Source organism: Dendropsophus ebraccatus, chromosome 3 (genome assembly GCF_027789765.1).
Source record: "Dendropsophus ebraccatus isolate aDenEbr1 chromosome 3, aDenEbr1.pat, whole genome shotgun sequence".
Lineage (NCBI taxonomy): Eukaryota > Metazoa > Chordata > Amphibia > Anura > Hylidae > Dendropsophus > Dendropsophus ebraccatus.
Genome location: NC_091456.1, coordinates 166,323,397 through 166,337,853, shown reverse-complemented (window position 1 = coordinate 166,337,853; position 14,457 = coordinate 166,323,397). Strand labels below are relative to the sequence as shown.

Genomic DNA, 14,457 nt, shown 5'->3' with positions numbered 1-14,457 from the left:
CTGGTTTCAGAAAGTTATATACATTTGTAATTTACTTCTATTTAAAAATATCCAGTCTTCTAGTACTTCAGCTGCTGTATGTTCTGTAGGAAGTGGTGTATTCTTTCCAGTCTTACACAGTGCTCTGTGCTGCCACCTCTGTCCATGTCAGGAACTGTCCAGAGCAGTAGAGGTTTTCTATTGCAGTGCTTCTCAATTCCAGTCCTCAGGCCTCATCAACAGGTCATGTTTTGAGGATTTTCTTAGTATTTAACAGGTGATATAATTATAGTCAGTGCATCAGGTATTATCACAGCTGTTCTTTGAATGGGATAGCCTCAAAACAGGATCTGTTGGTGAGGCCTGAGGACTGGAATTGAGTAGCACTGTTCTATGGGGATTTGCTAAGTCTCTGGACAGTTCCTGACATGGACAGAGGTGGCAGCAGAGAGCACTATGTCAGACATTAAAGAAAACACCACTTCCTGCAGGACATACAGAAGCTGATAACTATGGGAGATTGAGATTTTTAAATAGAAGTAAATTACAAATCTGTATAACTTTCTGAAAAAGGTTGATTTGAAAGATTTTCGCTGGAGTACCCCTTTAAAAAAATAAAGCGAGTATACTGCAAAACTGCTTGCGATCAAAACCCCTGTTGATTCCTTCAGAATTTTTTTTTCCGTGACAGTGCCTCTTTAACCTGTTGCATGATAATATGTCACCTATGTGACGATAGAAGTCCATCACTTGCCATCTCAGTGATTCTTAGTCCAAATTAAATTTTAGGTCTCGTTCACATGGGCATGAGACTATTTTGCAGCACAAGCTATATGGCCCCTGGGTATAGAGCCCCTGTAAGTACTTTGATACCCTACAGGGATATGCTAAGCTATTACAAGCAGTTTTTACTATTTATTTGATCTAAAAAAATAAAATCTAAAATAAAATATTGATTTAGAGGTGAGCTCCTGTTTTAGTCTTTATCCACTCTATGTATTCCTCCGTTAGACGAGTATACACTGCTGCTCGATTTTTCTGTCCACAAGGATTTCTTCCAAAAGAGAGGATTCCTCTGTAGATGCCGTTACATATCAAGGGTCCGCCCGAATCTCCCTGAGAAAGGAAAAGTTACCATTTTAATAAGGATTTCATGTTTTTTTGTCCACCTTCTATCTCTGTAACACTTACTTCTGCTCTTCTGCACGCAATTACCAAAAACTGCACAATTTCGCTGCTGGACTAACACCTGCCTCCGCTTGTCTTGGCAGGTGTAATTCCAAGATGTGGAAAGAGTGGAAGTAAGTGCCAAAAAGCAGAAGGCAGGAGCCTACTCCCCAAACAACCTCTTTAAGGCTATGTTAGGGCCCTATTCCACCGGATGATTATCATTTAGATTATCGTTAAATCGTTCGAATCTAAACGATAATCGTTCGTTTGAATAGCAGTTAACGACTAACGACCGAACGAGAAATCGTTGATCGTTCAATAAGACCTGGACCTATTTTTATCGTTGCTAGTTCGCAAATCGTTCGCATTGAATAAGACATCGTTCGGTCTTTCGCAGTAGTGACAAACGCAATAGCGACGACAAGACGACCGCAAGAACGATCATAAGTAACGATTATCTTTCCATGTAAATGGGTGAACAATTTCAGGACTTTCGTAATAGCGGTCGTTTGGATCGTTTATCGTTAACGATTATACGAACGATAATCGTCCCGTGGAATAGGGCCCTTAGTCGTGTGCTTCACAGTCCGGTAAGGCTGTTAGGAGCACTTCCCGTCCCCATAACGCTAAGTTCTAGAAGCAGAGATGGATATATGAAAGGTACCATGCGTCTCCTTGTCCTAACAGCTATCTAACAGTGTCAGCAGTTTGAATTACACAAATTTATTAAATCTGAGCCACTGTTTCAACCAATCTCTCAAATACAAAAATAAAACACCTTTCCGAGCTTACCCTACAGGTGTCTTGTCCTCCGGGCCCCACACTAGTGCAGATCATGTTGTCTGTAATGTACTGATTGTCTAGGTGTCTCTCACATCGTCTTCTGTTTAGAACTGTGATGTTAACTTCCATAAGGTGGTCTGCAAATTTCTCCCTTTCGGTCCATCCCCATCCGGCCGTTTCACAGACTGTTCCTTCTATTAAGTCCTTAAATGTCTCCGGTAAGGAAAGGAACTGGACAAATTTTCCAAGCTTTGCCGTAGCATTCAACTGCAATGGAGATTATTCATAACACTTAGGGGCACATTTATCAAATATGGCGTAGAATAGAACTGGCTCAGTTGCCCCTAGCAACCAATCAGATTCCACCTTTCTTTCCTCACAGACTCTTTGGAAAATAAAAGGTGGAATCTGATTGGTTGCTAGGGGCAACTGAGCCAGTTTCACTTTACACCAGTTTGATAAATACCCCCCTAGTGTCCCTGTCCTTTAAACTATTCTTATTTTTTTATATGTCGCAGTCCCTATCAAGACTGCTTATTGCTGCTCTATGCAACCCTGGGAGTAACAGAAGTACGATAGGCAAAATGGCTACTCTGTTTACACAGCCAATAGTTATACAATCTGTGTAAAAAAGCCAGCTTGACTCTTATTTTTTGTCTCTGGACCACCTCTGGCAGCTTGAGGGGGCTGGGGCCTTTGTTCTAGAACAGCCTTCCAACTTTTGTAAAACTACAATTCCCATCATGCCTGGATAGCCAAAGGGGAGATATTCCCCTCTATGATACTCCCATTATGTGGCTGGTTTCCCATCAGGTATATCATATATGCTGTAATAATAAAGTAATATTAGATCCTATCACATGGAATGTGAAAAATACACAAAACATAAAAACATTTGACATCTTCCATCATTACTTTCATCAGCTGAATGTCATTTCTCAGGGTCCTGTCATTGTAATTCGGATGCCTGATGGATCTGGTAACATTGAATATCTGCCTTCCCTCTTCTTTCTCATTTTCATCCCTGGAATGAGCTCCAAGGATAACCATGGGGTTTGCTTCAGGCCTAAAAAAAGCAACATTTCATTACACAGAGACTAGGAAGAGAAATGGTGGTATTTTAGGTCTATAGGTAAATACCCTCTTTTTTATGCAACATGGGCCCCTCTGCCCATAATTTTTTGTGTTGGGAACTGCACCGATCAAGCACTGATCGCCACACAGCGCTATACAGAGGGTCCCGTATATAGTACCTGGGGGAAGGCTGCCCAAAATTATAGCATAGGAGCAGCAGCTATCACCAAACGGCAATCGGCAGTGATAACTGAGCCATACTTACCACTCCCTCGCTCCCCTGGTACTCCTGCTGTGCGATCTTCTAGTAACAGACGTGTTACCGTTCTGGCAGCCTCCGCTGGCATCCCGCTCCCTTCTCAGCCAATCACAGGGGGTCCTTCCAATAAAAAGATCTCATGATGTACAAAAGCTAGAAATCCAGCTTGCTACAATAGTAGTACCAGAGTGGAATAGGAACATACTGTATTCTGAGTGTGTACAGAATTCAGAGAGATTAGAAGACCTCTTAGGGTGCCTTCACACACTACGGATCCACAGCGGATTCCTGCCCTGTAATGTAATTGACATTCCTTTGCGTGTATGTTGGGAGACCGCCTCGTTAACCCCCGGCCGAGCGGAGCTTCTACATTACCTGCTCCGCAATCCGGCTTATTTAGGGGGTTCCTGGCAGCACACTGATTGGCTGAGCGGGATGTCCAGCTGGGAACCCCCAAAGCAAGCCGAATCGCAGAACAGGTAATGTATAAGCTCCATTCGGCCAGGGTTAACGGGGCGGTCCCCCGACATACACGCAGTGTCTGCCCATAGACATTACAGGGAAGGGATCTGCAGCGGAACTCGCTGCGAATTTACAGCGAAAAAATCTGCTGCGGATCCTTTATGTGTGATAGACACCTATTATCTTAAATAACTTTTGACCAGACCCCCACCGATTGCTAGATCGAGCCAGGAGAAGCATGTGTTTGAGCTCTTCTCTCCATGGCTCCCTGCTCTCCACATCTGACTGCAGAAGATGAACTTTATTGTAAATGTATTGAGCTCTTCTCTTGCAATGGAACAAATGATAGAGACAGGGGCATAGCTAGGATTCATAGCAAGAAACTGCATGCCCCCCCCCCCCCCCCATACACACATGCACTGGTGCAGTCCTGTGGCGTTCCATTCTCCCAGATCCCGGGGAGTTGGAAAAACAGAACGCAGAGGGACTGCGCTGGGTCATGTGAGAGTGCATGGGGGTAGGGGGCGGCCTCTTGTGGCTGGAGATGCAATGCTACAATGTGCCACAAGAAAGGCAGACTGCCAGTGGGTGCTGTGAGACATAGTTACCATGGAGGCAGACCATGTTATGCCACAGGGACCCTGCCTGGGCCCCCCTGCTGCATGAGCTGCATGAGCATGAGCTGCATGAGCCCCTCCCTACTGAGCCCCTGAGAAGTTGCATGGTCTGCCTCCATGGTAGCTACGCCGCTGGATAGAGAAACTTTAATACAGAACATTAGCTGTTCAAAGCAGCAACATCTTTTTAGAGTGGGACTCTAACCATCTTAACTCTGTATACTTACACTTCACAATGAGCTGCTGTTAACACCCAATTAGAATCTATCAAAGTTCCTCCACAAAAAATATCTTTATGAAATTGTATGTAAGCCATATAGGGTCTGGAATGAGGATGTGCGACTCTGCCATTTACTATTTCAGCACCTGTGAGGGATAGGATAGACATGTATTACTGATGGATGTCAGACACAAGGCCATGTTTAGGTTAGTTAAGAATTTATGTTTTTTGAATAATACTCTGAGCGTTACCTGCATTAGCATCAGACATATGAAAACTAGAAGAAGATTACATTGGGTCTCATTTCGAAGACCTGCTGCGATCCTGAGCTATAGCCGGGTGAAACGCATTGCAGTGTACTCCACTCCCTAGCCAGCCAGGAGATCTGATTCATTCGCTCCATAGACTATGACAGAGTGAATAAGTTGGATTTGATTAACAGCCTGAACATAAGTGTACTGCTAAATGCTTTACCCGGCTGTAGCTCAGGACTGCAGTGGGTATTAGGAGTGAGACCCAATGCAATCTAACTTTAAACATGTCTGACAACACTTCAAAAGTGCCTTCATCTGACACTGTTCTTGTGTACAGGTTCTTATTAAATAATTCATTAAAGGGGAACTCCGGATAAGGAAAACTTGTTTTCTATTAAAAGTACATTAAAAGTTATATAGATGTGTCTATTTAATGTATTACCATATCCGTACGGTTCTGCCACACTGGTAGCTGATTGACAACCAGGAAGTGAAGAAAAATGGCCTCTGTGCCAATTCACATTGTCTCGTGCTCCCACTGCTCTCCCACCTTAGGAGACAAATCTTCCATGCCTCTGTCTCACATTGTGTGTGTTTGCTGAGCGCAGGCTGATGATGCAGGGCATGATGTCCCAGGAGGCTTGGTTGGATCCCCCAATCCCCTGAGTGATTCACCATCTCTGACCAGCCAGAAGCAGCTGCTGCACTGATTTCTCTGATTGTGCAGAAGTGTGCATTGAAATTAGGCTGAGTTCACACATGTTGGAGTGTCATTGCAGTACTGCAGCCTATTCACAAAAATGATGCAGTAACACAAGTAAATGATGTTAAACGGCAGAGAGGATCAGAGCCTTATTGTGGGGCTCAACTTCAAAGATAAAAGATGCTTGATCATAATACATGCGTGGAAATGAAAAGAAAAAAAAATTCAAAAAGTTCTTTACTTTATTCCAATATCAGCGTTACTGGTAGAGAATACAGCGTGCTGTGTGGTGTTACAGGTAGAGAATACAGGGCGCTGTGTGTTGTTACAGGAAGAGAATACAGTGTGCTGTGTGGTGTTACAGGTAGAGAATAAGGTGTGCAGTGTGGTGTTACAGGTAGAGAATACAGTGTGCTGTGTGGTGTTACAGGTAGAGAATACAGCGTGCTGTGTGGTGTTACAGGTAGAGAATACAGCGTGCTGTGTGGTGTTACAGGTAGAGAATAAAGCGTGCTGTGTGGTATTACAGGTAGAAAATACAGTGTGCTGTGTGGTGTTACAGGTAGAGAATACAGCGTGCTGTGTGGTGTTACAGGTAGAGAATACAGTGTGCTGTGTGGTGTTACAAGTAGAGAATACAGCATGCTGTGTGATGTTACAGGTAGGGAATACAGTGTGCTGTGTGGTGTTACAGGTAGAGAATACAGTGTCCTGTGTGGTGTTACAGGTAGAGAATACAGCGTGCTGTGTGGTGTTACAGGTAGAGAATGCAGTGTGCTGTGTGGTGTTACAGGTAGAGAATACAGAGTGCTGTGTGGTGTTACAGGTAGAGAATACAGTGTGCTGTGTGGTGTTACAGGTAGAGAATACAGCGTGCTGTGTGGTGTTACAGGTAGAGAATACAGCGTGCTGTGTGGTGTTACAGCTAGAGAATACAGGGTGCTGTGTAGTGTTACAGGTAGAGAATACAACGTGCTGTGTGGTGTTACAGGTAGAGAATACAGCGTGCTGTGTGGTGTTACAGGTAGAGAATGCAGTGTGCTGTGTGGTGTTACAGGTAGAGAATACAGAGTGCTGTGTGGTGTTACAGGTAGAGAATACAGTGTGCTGTGTGGTGTTACAGGTAGAGAATACAGCGTGCTGTGTGGTGTTACAGGTAGAGAATACAGCATGCTGTGTGATGTTACAGGTAGGGAGTACAGTGTGCTGTGTGGTGTTACAGGTAGAGAATATAGCGTGCTGTGTGGTGTTACAGGTAGTAACTGTGTGCTGTGTGGGTACGTAAGACAGCAATGAAGTGATAAAGTATGATAAAGTTCAGTGAATTGCGGCCGCAGAAAGACCTGTCAGTTCACACAATGAAGCAAGCGGCTCCGGCCGCTTGCTTCATTGTGTCCTATGGGGAGTTCTGATGCGGGCATGCGCTAATGTGCCCGCATCAGAACCCTGCGGCCGGAAAGATCATTCGGCCAGTACTTAAGTACCGTCCGGGATGATCCGGGCAGAGACCGGCCATTCCGTGACCCGTCCGGGTCACGGAACCACCGGTCTGCTACGTAGTGTGAACATAGCCTAAGGCTGCATTCACATGTCTGTAGATTTTGCGGACCTATGCTGCGGCACCATGCGGCTCTGTCATTACAGTGCCGTGGAAATTCAAAGAGTTTCCCCGCTACCGGCATGACATTGAGACATCATGCCGGGCGGGGAAAGAATCCATTGCATGCATTCACCATCTATAGGTCTACAAAATCTACAGACGTGTGAATGCAGCCCAAGGCTTTATTCACAGGTCCTGTAATCTACGGATCTACATTTCTGTACTCGAGTTACTGCACATTGATGTCTATTTAGCCATTCACACGATCAGTAGATTACAAGGATGCAAACCAATCCTGGAAAAAAAAGGACATGTCCTAGTGTGGACCCACATTTTTTTGCGGATTCTCTCATAGAAATTATTGGGATCCACTATTTTCTACGGACTGTAACCTTCTGACATCCTTATTTCAGTAAAAAAAATAAGGATGAGTCAATAATCACATGTTGAAAGGTTATGTTTCTAAAAAAAAAAAAACATTTACGGAAATATGGATGCACTACAGATGGCCAATCCGTAATTTTTAGTGGATTGTATGGGTGGATAGTGGGAGGAATCCATAGACATGAAAAAAATATTGAACGTGTGCATTGGGCCTAAGAATATCAGCCAAATAACAGGTGCCATCTGTGGACAACAATACTTCAGTGTTTTTACTATCAGTACAGAGTAGGGGAATTCTTCCCTTGTTTAAGATGTCAATGATGCAGCTTTTGGATGGAATGTGTTCACCTGGATCTAGATGGTGTAGCGGTCTTTGGCACCAAGCACCCCAAGCAATAGCTTGGGGCCCCCAACATCCAGGGGGGCCCCCACACCCCGCCCTTCTCTTGTGCTCAAGACCGCTAGACAGGGCCGCTGCCCCGCTCGCTGCTGCGATCTGAACTGTAACTATGAGCACTCGTAATGAGCGCTCACAGTTACATGCAGCAGCACTGACAGGGCGGGAGCCATTGGCTCCCTTCCTGTCAGTCACTCTTGTGGCCGCAGTAAGTGTTTTCCCTGCGGTCACAAGTGGCCGCTCTGTCCTTGTGGTGCCGGTGCTCCATTGACATCACTGGAGCATCGGCGCCAGGACAAGGAGAGCGCAGCCTCTTGGGAAAACCCTTGCGGCCAGAAGAATGAAGAGGAGAGGAGACGCCCGGACCCAGGTGAGTATAAGTGTCTGTTTTATTGTGTTATATACTATATGGGAGGGGGAGCACACAGGGGCCTGTGTAACTGGGTGAGCGCACAGCGGGGGTCTATATAAATGGGGGGAGCACACAGTGGGGCTATATAATGGGGAAGACACAGGGGGGCTATATATAACTGGGGGAGCACACAGGGGGGCTATAGACTACTGGGGCTTCACAGAGGGGTCTATATACTATTTGGGTCAGCACACAGGGGGTCTATATACTACTTGGGGCAGCAGAATGGGGTCTATATACAACTGGAGGAGCACACAGGAGGTCTATATCCAAGTGGGGGAGCACACAGGGGGGCTATATACTATTTGGGGAGCACACAGGGGGTCTATATACTAGTGGGGTAGCACACAGGGGGTCTATATACTACTAGGGGAACACACAGGGGTCTATATATTACTGGTGGGGCACACAGGGGGTCTATATACTACTGGGGGAACACACAGGAGTCTATATACTACTGGTGGGGCACACAGGGAGTCTATATACTGCTGAGGCAGCACACAGGGGGTCTATATATAACAGGAGGCACACAGGGGTCTATATACTACTGGGGCAGCACACAGGGGGTCTATATACTACTGGAGGAGCACACAGAGGTCTATATACTACTGGCGGGGCACACAGGGGGTCTATATACTACTGGGGGAACACACAGAGGGTCTATATACTACTGGTGGGGCACACAGGGGGTCTATATACTACTGGGGGAAGCACACAGGGGGTCTATATATAACGGAGAGCACACAGTGGGTCTATATATAACTGGGGGAGCACACAGGGGGTCTATATATAACTGGGGGCAGCACACAAGGTGTCTATATACTGCTGGAGGAGCACACAGTGGTCTATATACTACTGGGGGAGCACACAGGGATCTATATAATACTGGTGGAGCACACAGTGGGTCTATATACTACTTGGGGAACCACACAGGGGATTTATATACTACTGGAGGAGCACACAGGAGTCTATATCCAAGTGAGGGAGCACACAGGAGGTCTATATCCAAGTGGGGGAGCACACAGGGGGGCTATATACCACTGAGGGAGCACACAGGGGAGCTATATACAAGTGGGGGAGCACACAGGGGGTCTATATACTAGTGGGGGAGCACACAGGGGGTATATGCAACTGGGGGCAGCACACGGGGTATATACGACTGGGGGAAGCACACAGGGGGTTTATATACAACTGGGACAGCACACAGGGGGTCTATATACTTTTGGGGGAGCACACGGGGGGGTTATATATAACTAGGGGAACACACAGGCGTCTATACACTACTGGGGAAAGCACACAAGGGGTATATACTACTGAGGGGAAGCACACAAGGGGTATATACTAGTGGCGGCTACGCACAAGGGGTATATACTACTGGGGGCAGCACACAGCGGTCTATTGTTGTGGAGTGCCTGTCGAGGGGGGGCCCAGACATAATAAACGAAGGCTTGGGGCCCCAGAAATGCCAAGACCGCCCCTGGGTGTAGGGCAGGGATGGGGAACCTTCGGTCCTTCAGCTGTTGCAAAATTACAATTCACTTTCGCTGTCTAGGCATGATGAGAATTGTAGTTTTGCAACAGCTGGAGGGCCAAAGGTTCCCCATGGAAAGTTAGACAAATTTCTAATGTACATTAATTATGGGAAATGCACATATACTGCTATTTTCCTTAATTTATTAGATCATGGAGTGTTAGAATTCTCTCAGAAACCAAGACGTCACGACAAAGGGTGTAATTCCTATGGAGTGTCCAGCAGGGGCGCACTATATATAGAAGTCAATGAGTACCATTGACTTCTATATATAGTGCACCCCTGCTGGACACTCTCTTGAATCAATGGATGTGTATGTAAAAATGTTATGTACACTACGTTTTGATTGAATACATTAATGGAATACTTTGGGGAGCAAGTGTCCTTGCTCCCCAAAGTATCCCATAAATGTATTTAATTAATACATTTGGAGGGCACCGAGCAGGGAGGGATAGAGGTGCCTAAACATCTACCTCCCCCTCCCTCCCTGCTCGGTGCTGGGCACATATACACAGTATTACTCCTCCCATCCTCTGCTCATAGTATAAGCAGGGGATGGGAGTAGTAGTACCTGTGCTATCCCCAGCACATCGCCGCCGCCGCCCGCGCCGCACCTCACACAAGGGGTCGCTTCATCATGCCCCTTTCTCCTCCCGGCTTCAAACGTGTAACCATCCCGGCCGCTGCTCTCTGCTCCTACATACTGGCTCCCGGTCCGCACTGCATGCTGGCCACGTCTGCCCTCCACCACCCTGCAGGGAGCACGGGGACACCAGGAAGCACCAGGAGCGCCGTGCTCCCTGCGAGGTGGGGGAGGGCTGACGTGGCCGTCATGCAGTGTAGGCATGTAGGAGCAGAGAGCGACGGCCAGCGGCGGGGAGTCAGTGGCAGGATAGTTACACGTTTGAAGCCGGGAGGAGGAGGAGGCATGATGAAGCGACCCCTTGTGTAAGGAGCAGCGCGGGCGGTGGCGGCGATGTGCTGGGGATAGCACAGATACTACTCCTCCCATGCTCTGCTCATACGTTTTGATCACTTTTTAATTATTTTTTTATATATGATGTAACAAAAAATCGGTAATCCTGGCACTTTTTTCCCTCTTTTCCTCTACGCCATTCGCCGTTAGTGATGACGCTTGTTATATTTTAATAGATCGGACAATTACGCACGCTACGGTATATTATATGTTTATTTATTTTTATATGTTTTATTTATATAATGGGAAAGGGGGGTGATTTCAACTTTTATTGGGGGAGGGGCTTTGGGGTACTTATAAAGACATTTTTATTTTCTTACACATTTTAAGTCCCCTTGGGGGACTTTTACATGCAACACTTGGATTCAACGCACTGATCATTGCTTTGCCATGGGCATAGCATTGATTAGTGTGATAGGCGCCCTGCTGATTAAAAATCTTTCTTTCAAATCAACTGGTTTCAGAAAGTTATACAGATTTGTAATTTACTTCTATTTAAAAATCTCCAGTCTTCCAGTACTTACCAGCTGCTTTATATCCTGCAAAAAGTGGTGTATTCTTTCCAGTATGACACAGTGCTCTCTGCTGCCACCTCTGTCCATGTCAGGAACTGTCCGGAGCAGAAGCAAATCCCCATAGAAAACCTCCCCTGCTCTGGACAATTCTTGACATGGACAGAGGTGGCAGCAGAGAGCACTGTGTCAGACTGGAAAGAATACACCACTTCCTGCAGGACATACAGCAGCTGATAAATACTGGAAGACTTGAGATTTTTAAATAGAAGTAAGTTACAAATCTATATAACTTTCTGAGATTTTCACTGGAGTACTTTATTCTGCAGGTCAGCACACAGTAGTGGTACACAACTTATTGTAGCTATTGTAATTTTGTATTCCTTTTTTTCCCATCACCATATCCTGACCCCAATACCTCTTTTTTTTTAATTTTATTTAAAGTGTCACTGTCATTTTTATTTGATATGTCCCATAGGCAGGGCATATGTTTAGATCAGTCAGGGTCTCAGTGCGGAGACCTTCTCCAATTCTTAATTATAGCTGGGTAAGGTGTGCTTTATTCCCCAGGTGACCAAGTGATTAAATTCATTGTAGGAAATGTATTTTATTCCTTAGGAAGTTGTGCTCATGTAAGATAGTGGTAAGATAATTTGGCCTATTTTACAAAATGCCTATCTGCTGTGTTTGCCTGGGGTGGGGTTGTATTACAGGGGTTACATTTTATTGTTATGTCTACCTTATCATGTTTCGATGTAAAATTTGGTGTTCTGGTTGCTTTGGAGACATATTGGGTCTTTTCACCAACCATTTACATCAATGGAATCAAAAAGCATGCACACAAATGCATCCATTTTTTGCATAAAGTTGATGAAAAAAAAACGGACTGCAGTGTGAACCCAACCTAATCTCTATTACATGTCAAAAAGTTCCAATAAAAATAATAAAAACAAAATAATGCAGGTCTGCAAAAAAATATCTTCAAGAGCTGTTTTGGTTACTCCATGTAATATTTATGTTTTCTGACAATTTAGGTAACTATGGTAAATGCCATATCGAAAAATAAATGGAAATAATTTTTCGACTGGAATGAGGTCACTAACACAAACTAAAATTGGTTCTTCATTGGTTCCCAGTCTGACAGTGCTCTCTGCTGCCACCTGTGTCCGAGACAGGAACTGTCCAGAGCAGGAGAGGTTTTCTATGGGAATTTGCTACTGCTCTGGACAGTTCTTGTTATGGACAGAGATGTCTGCAGAGAGCACTGTGTCAGACTGGAAAAAAACACCACTTCCTGCAGGACATACAGCAGCTGATAAGTATGGGAAGACTTCAGATTTTTAAATAGAAGTAAATTCCAAATCTATATAACACTCCAAATCTATATAGCTCTTCACTCAGCTCCCAAATTTTCAGGAAATTTGTCAAGGTGGGAATAGAGGAAATTCAAACCTAAAGCTTGAATTGCTTTCAGCATTCGTCCGACAATCTTTTTGTAGTCAGGATCATTTTGAGTTTAAAATGACATCACTTGTTTCACTGTTTGGCCGCCCGTCAGTGCAGTGACGGCTGCTGGTACATTGCTCTAGTTTAGGTGGACTAATTGGCTTTTGGTTGTGTCTTTAATTGAAAAGTCCATTGAATTTAATAGTAAAAACGTTAAAAGGATGGTGAAAAATGTTTGAGCAACTAAAAAATAGCAGCCACTGTTTGCAAAAGATGTCCGAAAGTAATTGTCGGGATCATTATTTTGACTACTGCACAGACAACGTCTATTGTTGTATACACTGTGTGCATTTGACGTCTGTCATTCCATTGACTTCAGTACATTGCATTGAAGTCAATCACATCACGGCCATAACGGACGTCTTTTCTCTTTTTTTGACGTTGTATGAACATAACCTACATTTTACTAAAATTTTGCATTTTGTGTTAAATCCGGATGTCTGGGATTTTTTTCATTTTCAGCACACCAAATGACATAGAAATTAGATGTAAATGATCAAACAGCTTTTTAGTTGCAGTGACCTGCGACCTGTGATTAATAAAATAAAAAACACCTAACTAAATACCCGCTGAATTAGCTTTGTTCCTTAAAGTGCTGTCTCAGACCCTTAGCTGAGCAGCTTGCCTGATAACCGCTCAGCATGACCTTTCACGACAAATGGTTCCAGATAGTAAATGACTAGGTGAATAGTGTAAAGTTGGAGATTCTTACCTTCAGAGATCAGCAGATAGGCTGCGGAGGAGAGCAGAACGTGGAGCAGTCTCATGGTTATCACAGTGTCTATTCGCATGTCTGGCTGTTTATCTTTAAATACTGCGAGCTCCAAAAACAATTATCTGAGCAATCTACCACAGGAATGGAAAATAAGCCCAGTAGCCATGCACGCGTCTCTTTCACGAGGCAATTGCTGTCACGTACTTTCTGGTCTTGCATAAAAGGGCTATGTGGCAACATGGTGTCAAGATCTGATCAATGTACCGCAGGTTTGCATGCAAAAAGTGCACATTTTTATTTTTGCATGTGTCTCTTACCATCTGGAACACATATTTCTCAGAAGGCTAAGCCCCCCTTAGTACATTTCTTTGAGAGGACATGACCCCTTTATTTATTTATTTATTTAAAATGGAAAAAGGGTGGTGATTTAAACTTTTATTAGGGGAGGGGATTTTTTATAAATAAAAAAAAACATTGTTTTTTTTTTTTTACACACAGCAATTAGAAGTCCCCTGGGGGACTTTTATATACACAGCCCTGATCTTCCATTAAGATCAATGCTCTGTATATAATAGAGCACTGATCCATTAGATCAGTGCTCTATTATTCTGGTCTACAGCAGACCAGATGCACTGATTGCCAAGCCCGGCCGGCTCAGTAGAAGGGATTTCCCCTCTGTGATCCCATCGCGGGGGGGAGATCGCCCCACTAGACACCAGGGACAGGGGGCCAAGGACTATTTAATGCAGCTGTCAGCTTTGACAGCTGCATTTAAATAGTTAATTAGCCGAATCGGCGAACGGCCGGGCCGGCTAATACCCGCGGTCCCCAGCTGCACATAGCAACAGGGGACAGCGGGATGCAGAGAGGGCTCACGCCGGGAGTCCTCTCTGTTTACCCTTA

The 14,457-nt window shown here is 44.8% G+C and overlaps 1 protein-coding gene across 1 annotated transcript; it reads right to left on the bottom strand.

The window, feature by feature from the left end:
• Window positions 1-538: 538 nt before the first annotated feature.
• LOC138787446 (granzyme A-like) lies at window positions 539-13,669 on the bottom strand. The gene is made up of 5 exons (XM_069964744.1): window positions 13,552-13,669; window positions 4,572-4,710; window positions 2,848-2,998; window positions 1,942-2,199; window positions 539-1,095 (listed from the first exon to the last, which is right to left on the bottom strand). Exons 1-5 carry the CDS (start codon window positions 13,628-13,630, stop codon window positions 937-939), a joined length of 786 nt encoding a protein of 261 aa, XP_069820845.1. The 5' UTR covers window positions 13,631-13,669; the 3' UTR covers window positions 539-936.
• Window positions 13,670-14,457: the final 788 nt, after the last annotated feature.

What these genes read in the sequence shown, in the direction of transcription:
- LOC138787446 (XM_069964744.1), bottom strand. Translation starts at nt 13,630, where the DNA reads ATGCGAATAGACACTGTGATAACCATGAGACTGCTCCACGTTCTGCTC. An exon ending in ACAGCAGCTCATTGTGAAGT is followed by an intron (nt 2,999 to 4,571) that starts GTAAGTATACAG and finishes TGCTTTTTTTAG; the next exon opens with GCCTGAAGCAAACCCCATGG. An exon ending in GAGGACAAGACACCTGTAGG is followed by an intron (nt 1,096 to 1,941) that starts GTAAGCTCGGAA and finishes TTCCTTTCTCAG; the next exon opens with GGAGATTCGGGCGGACCCTT.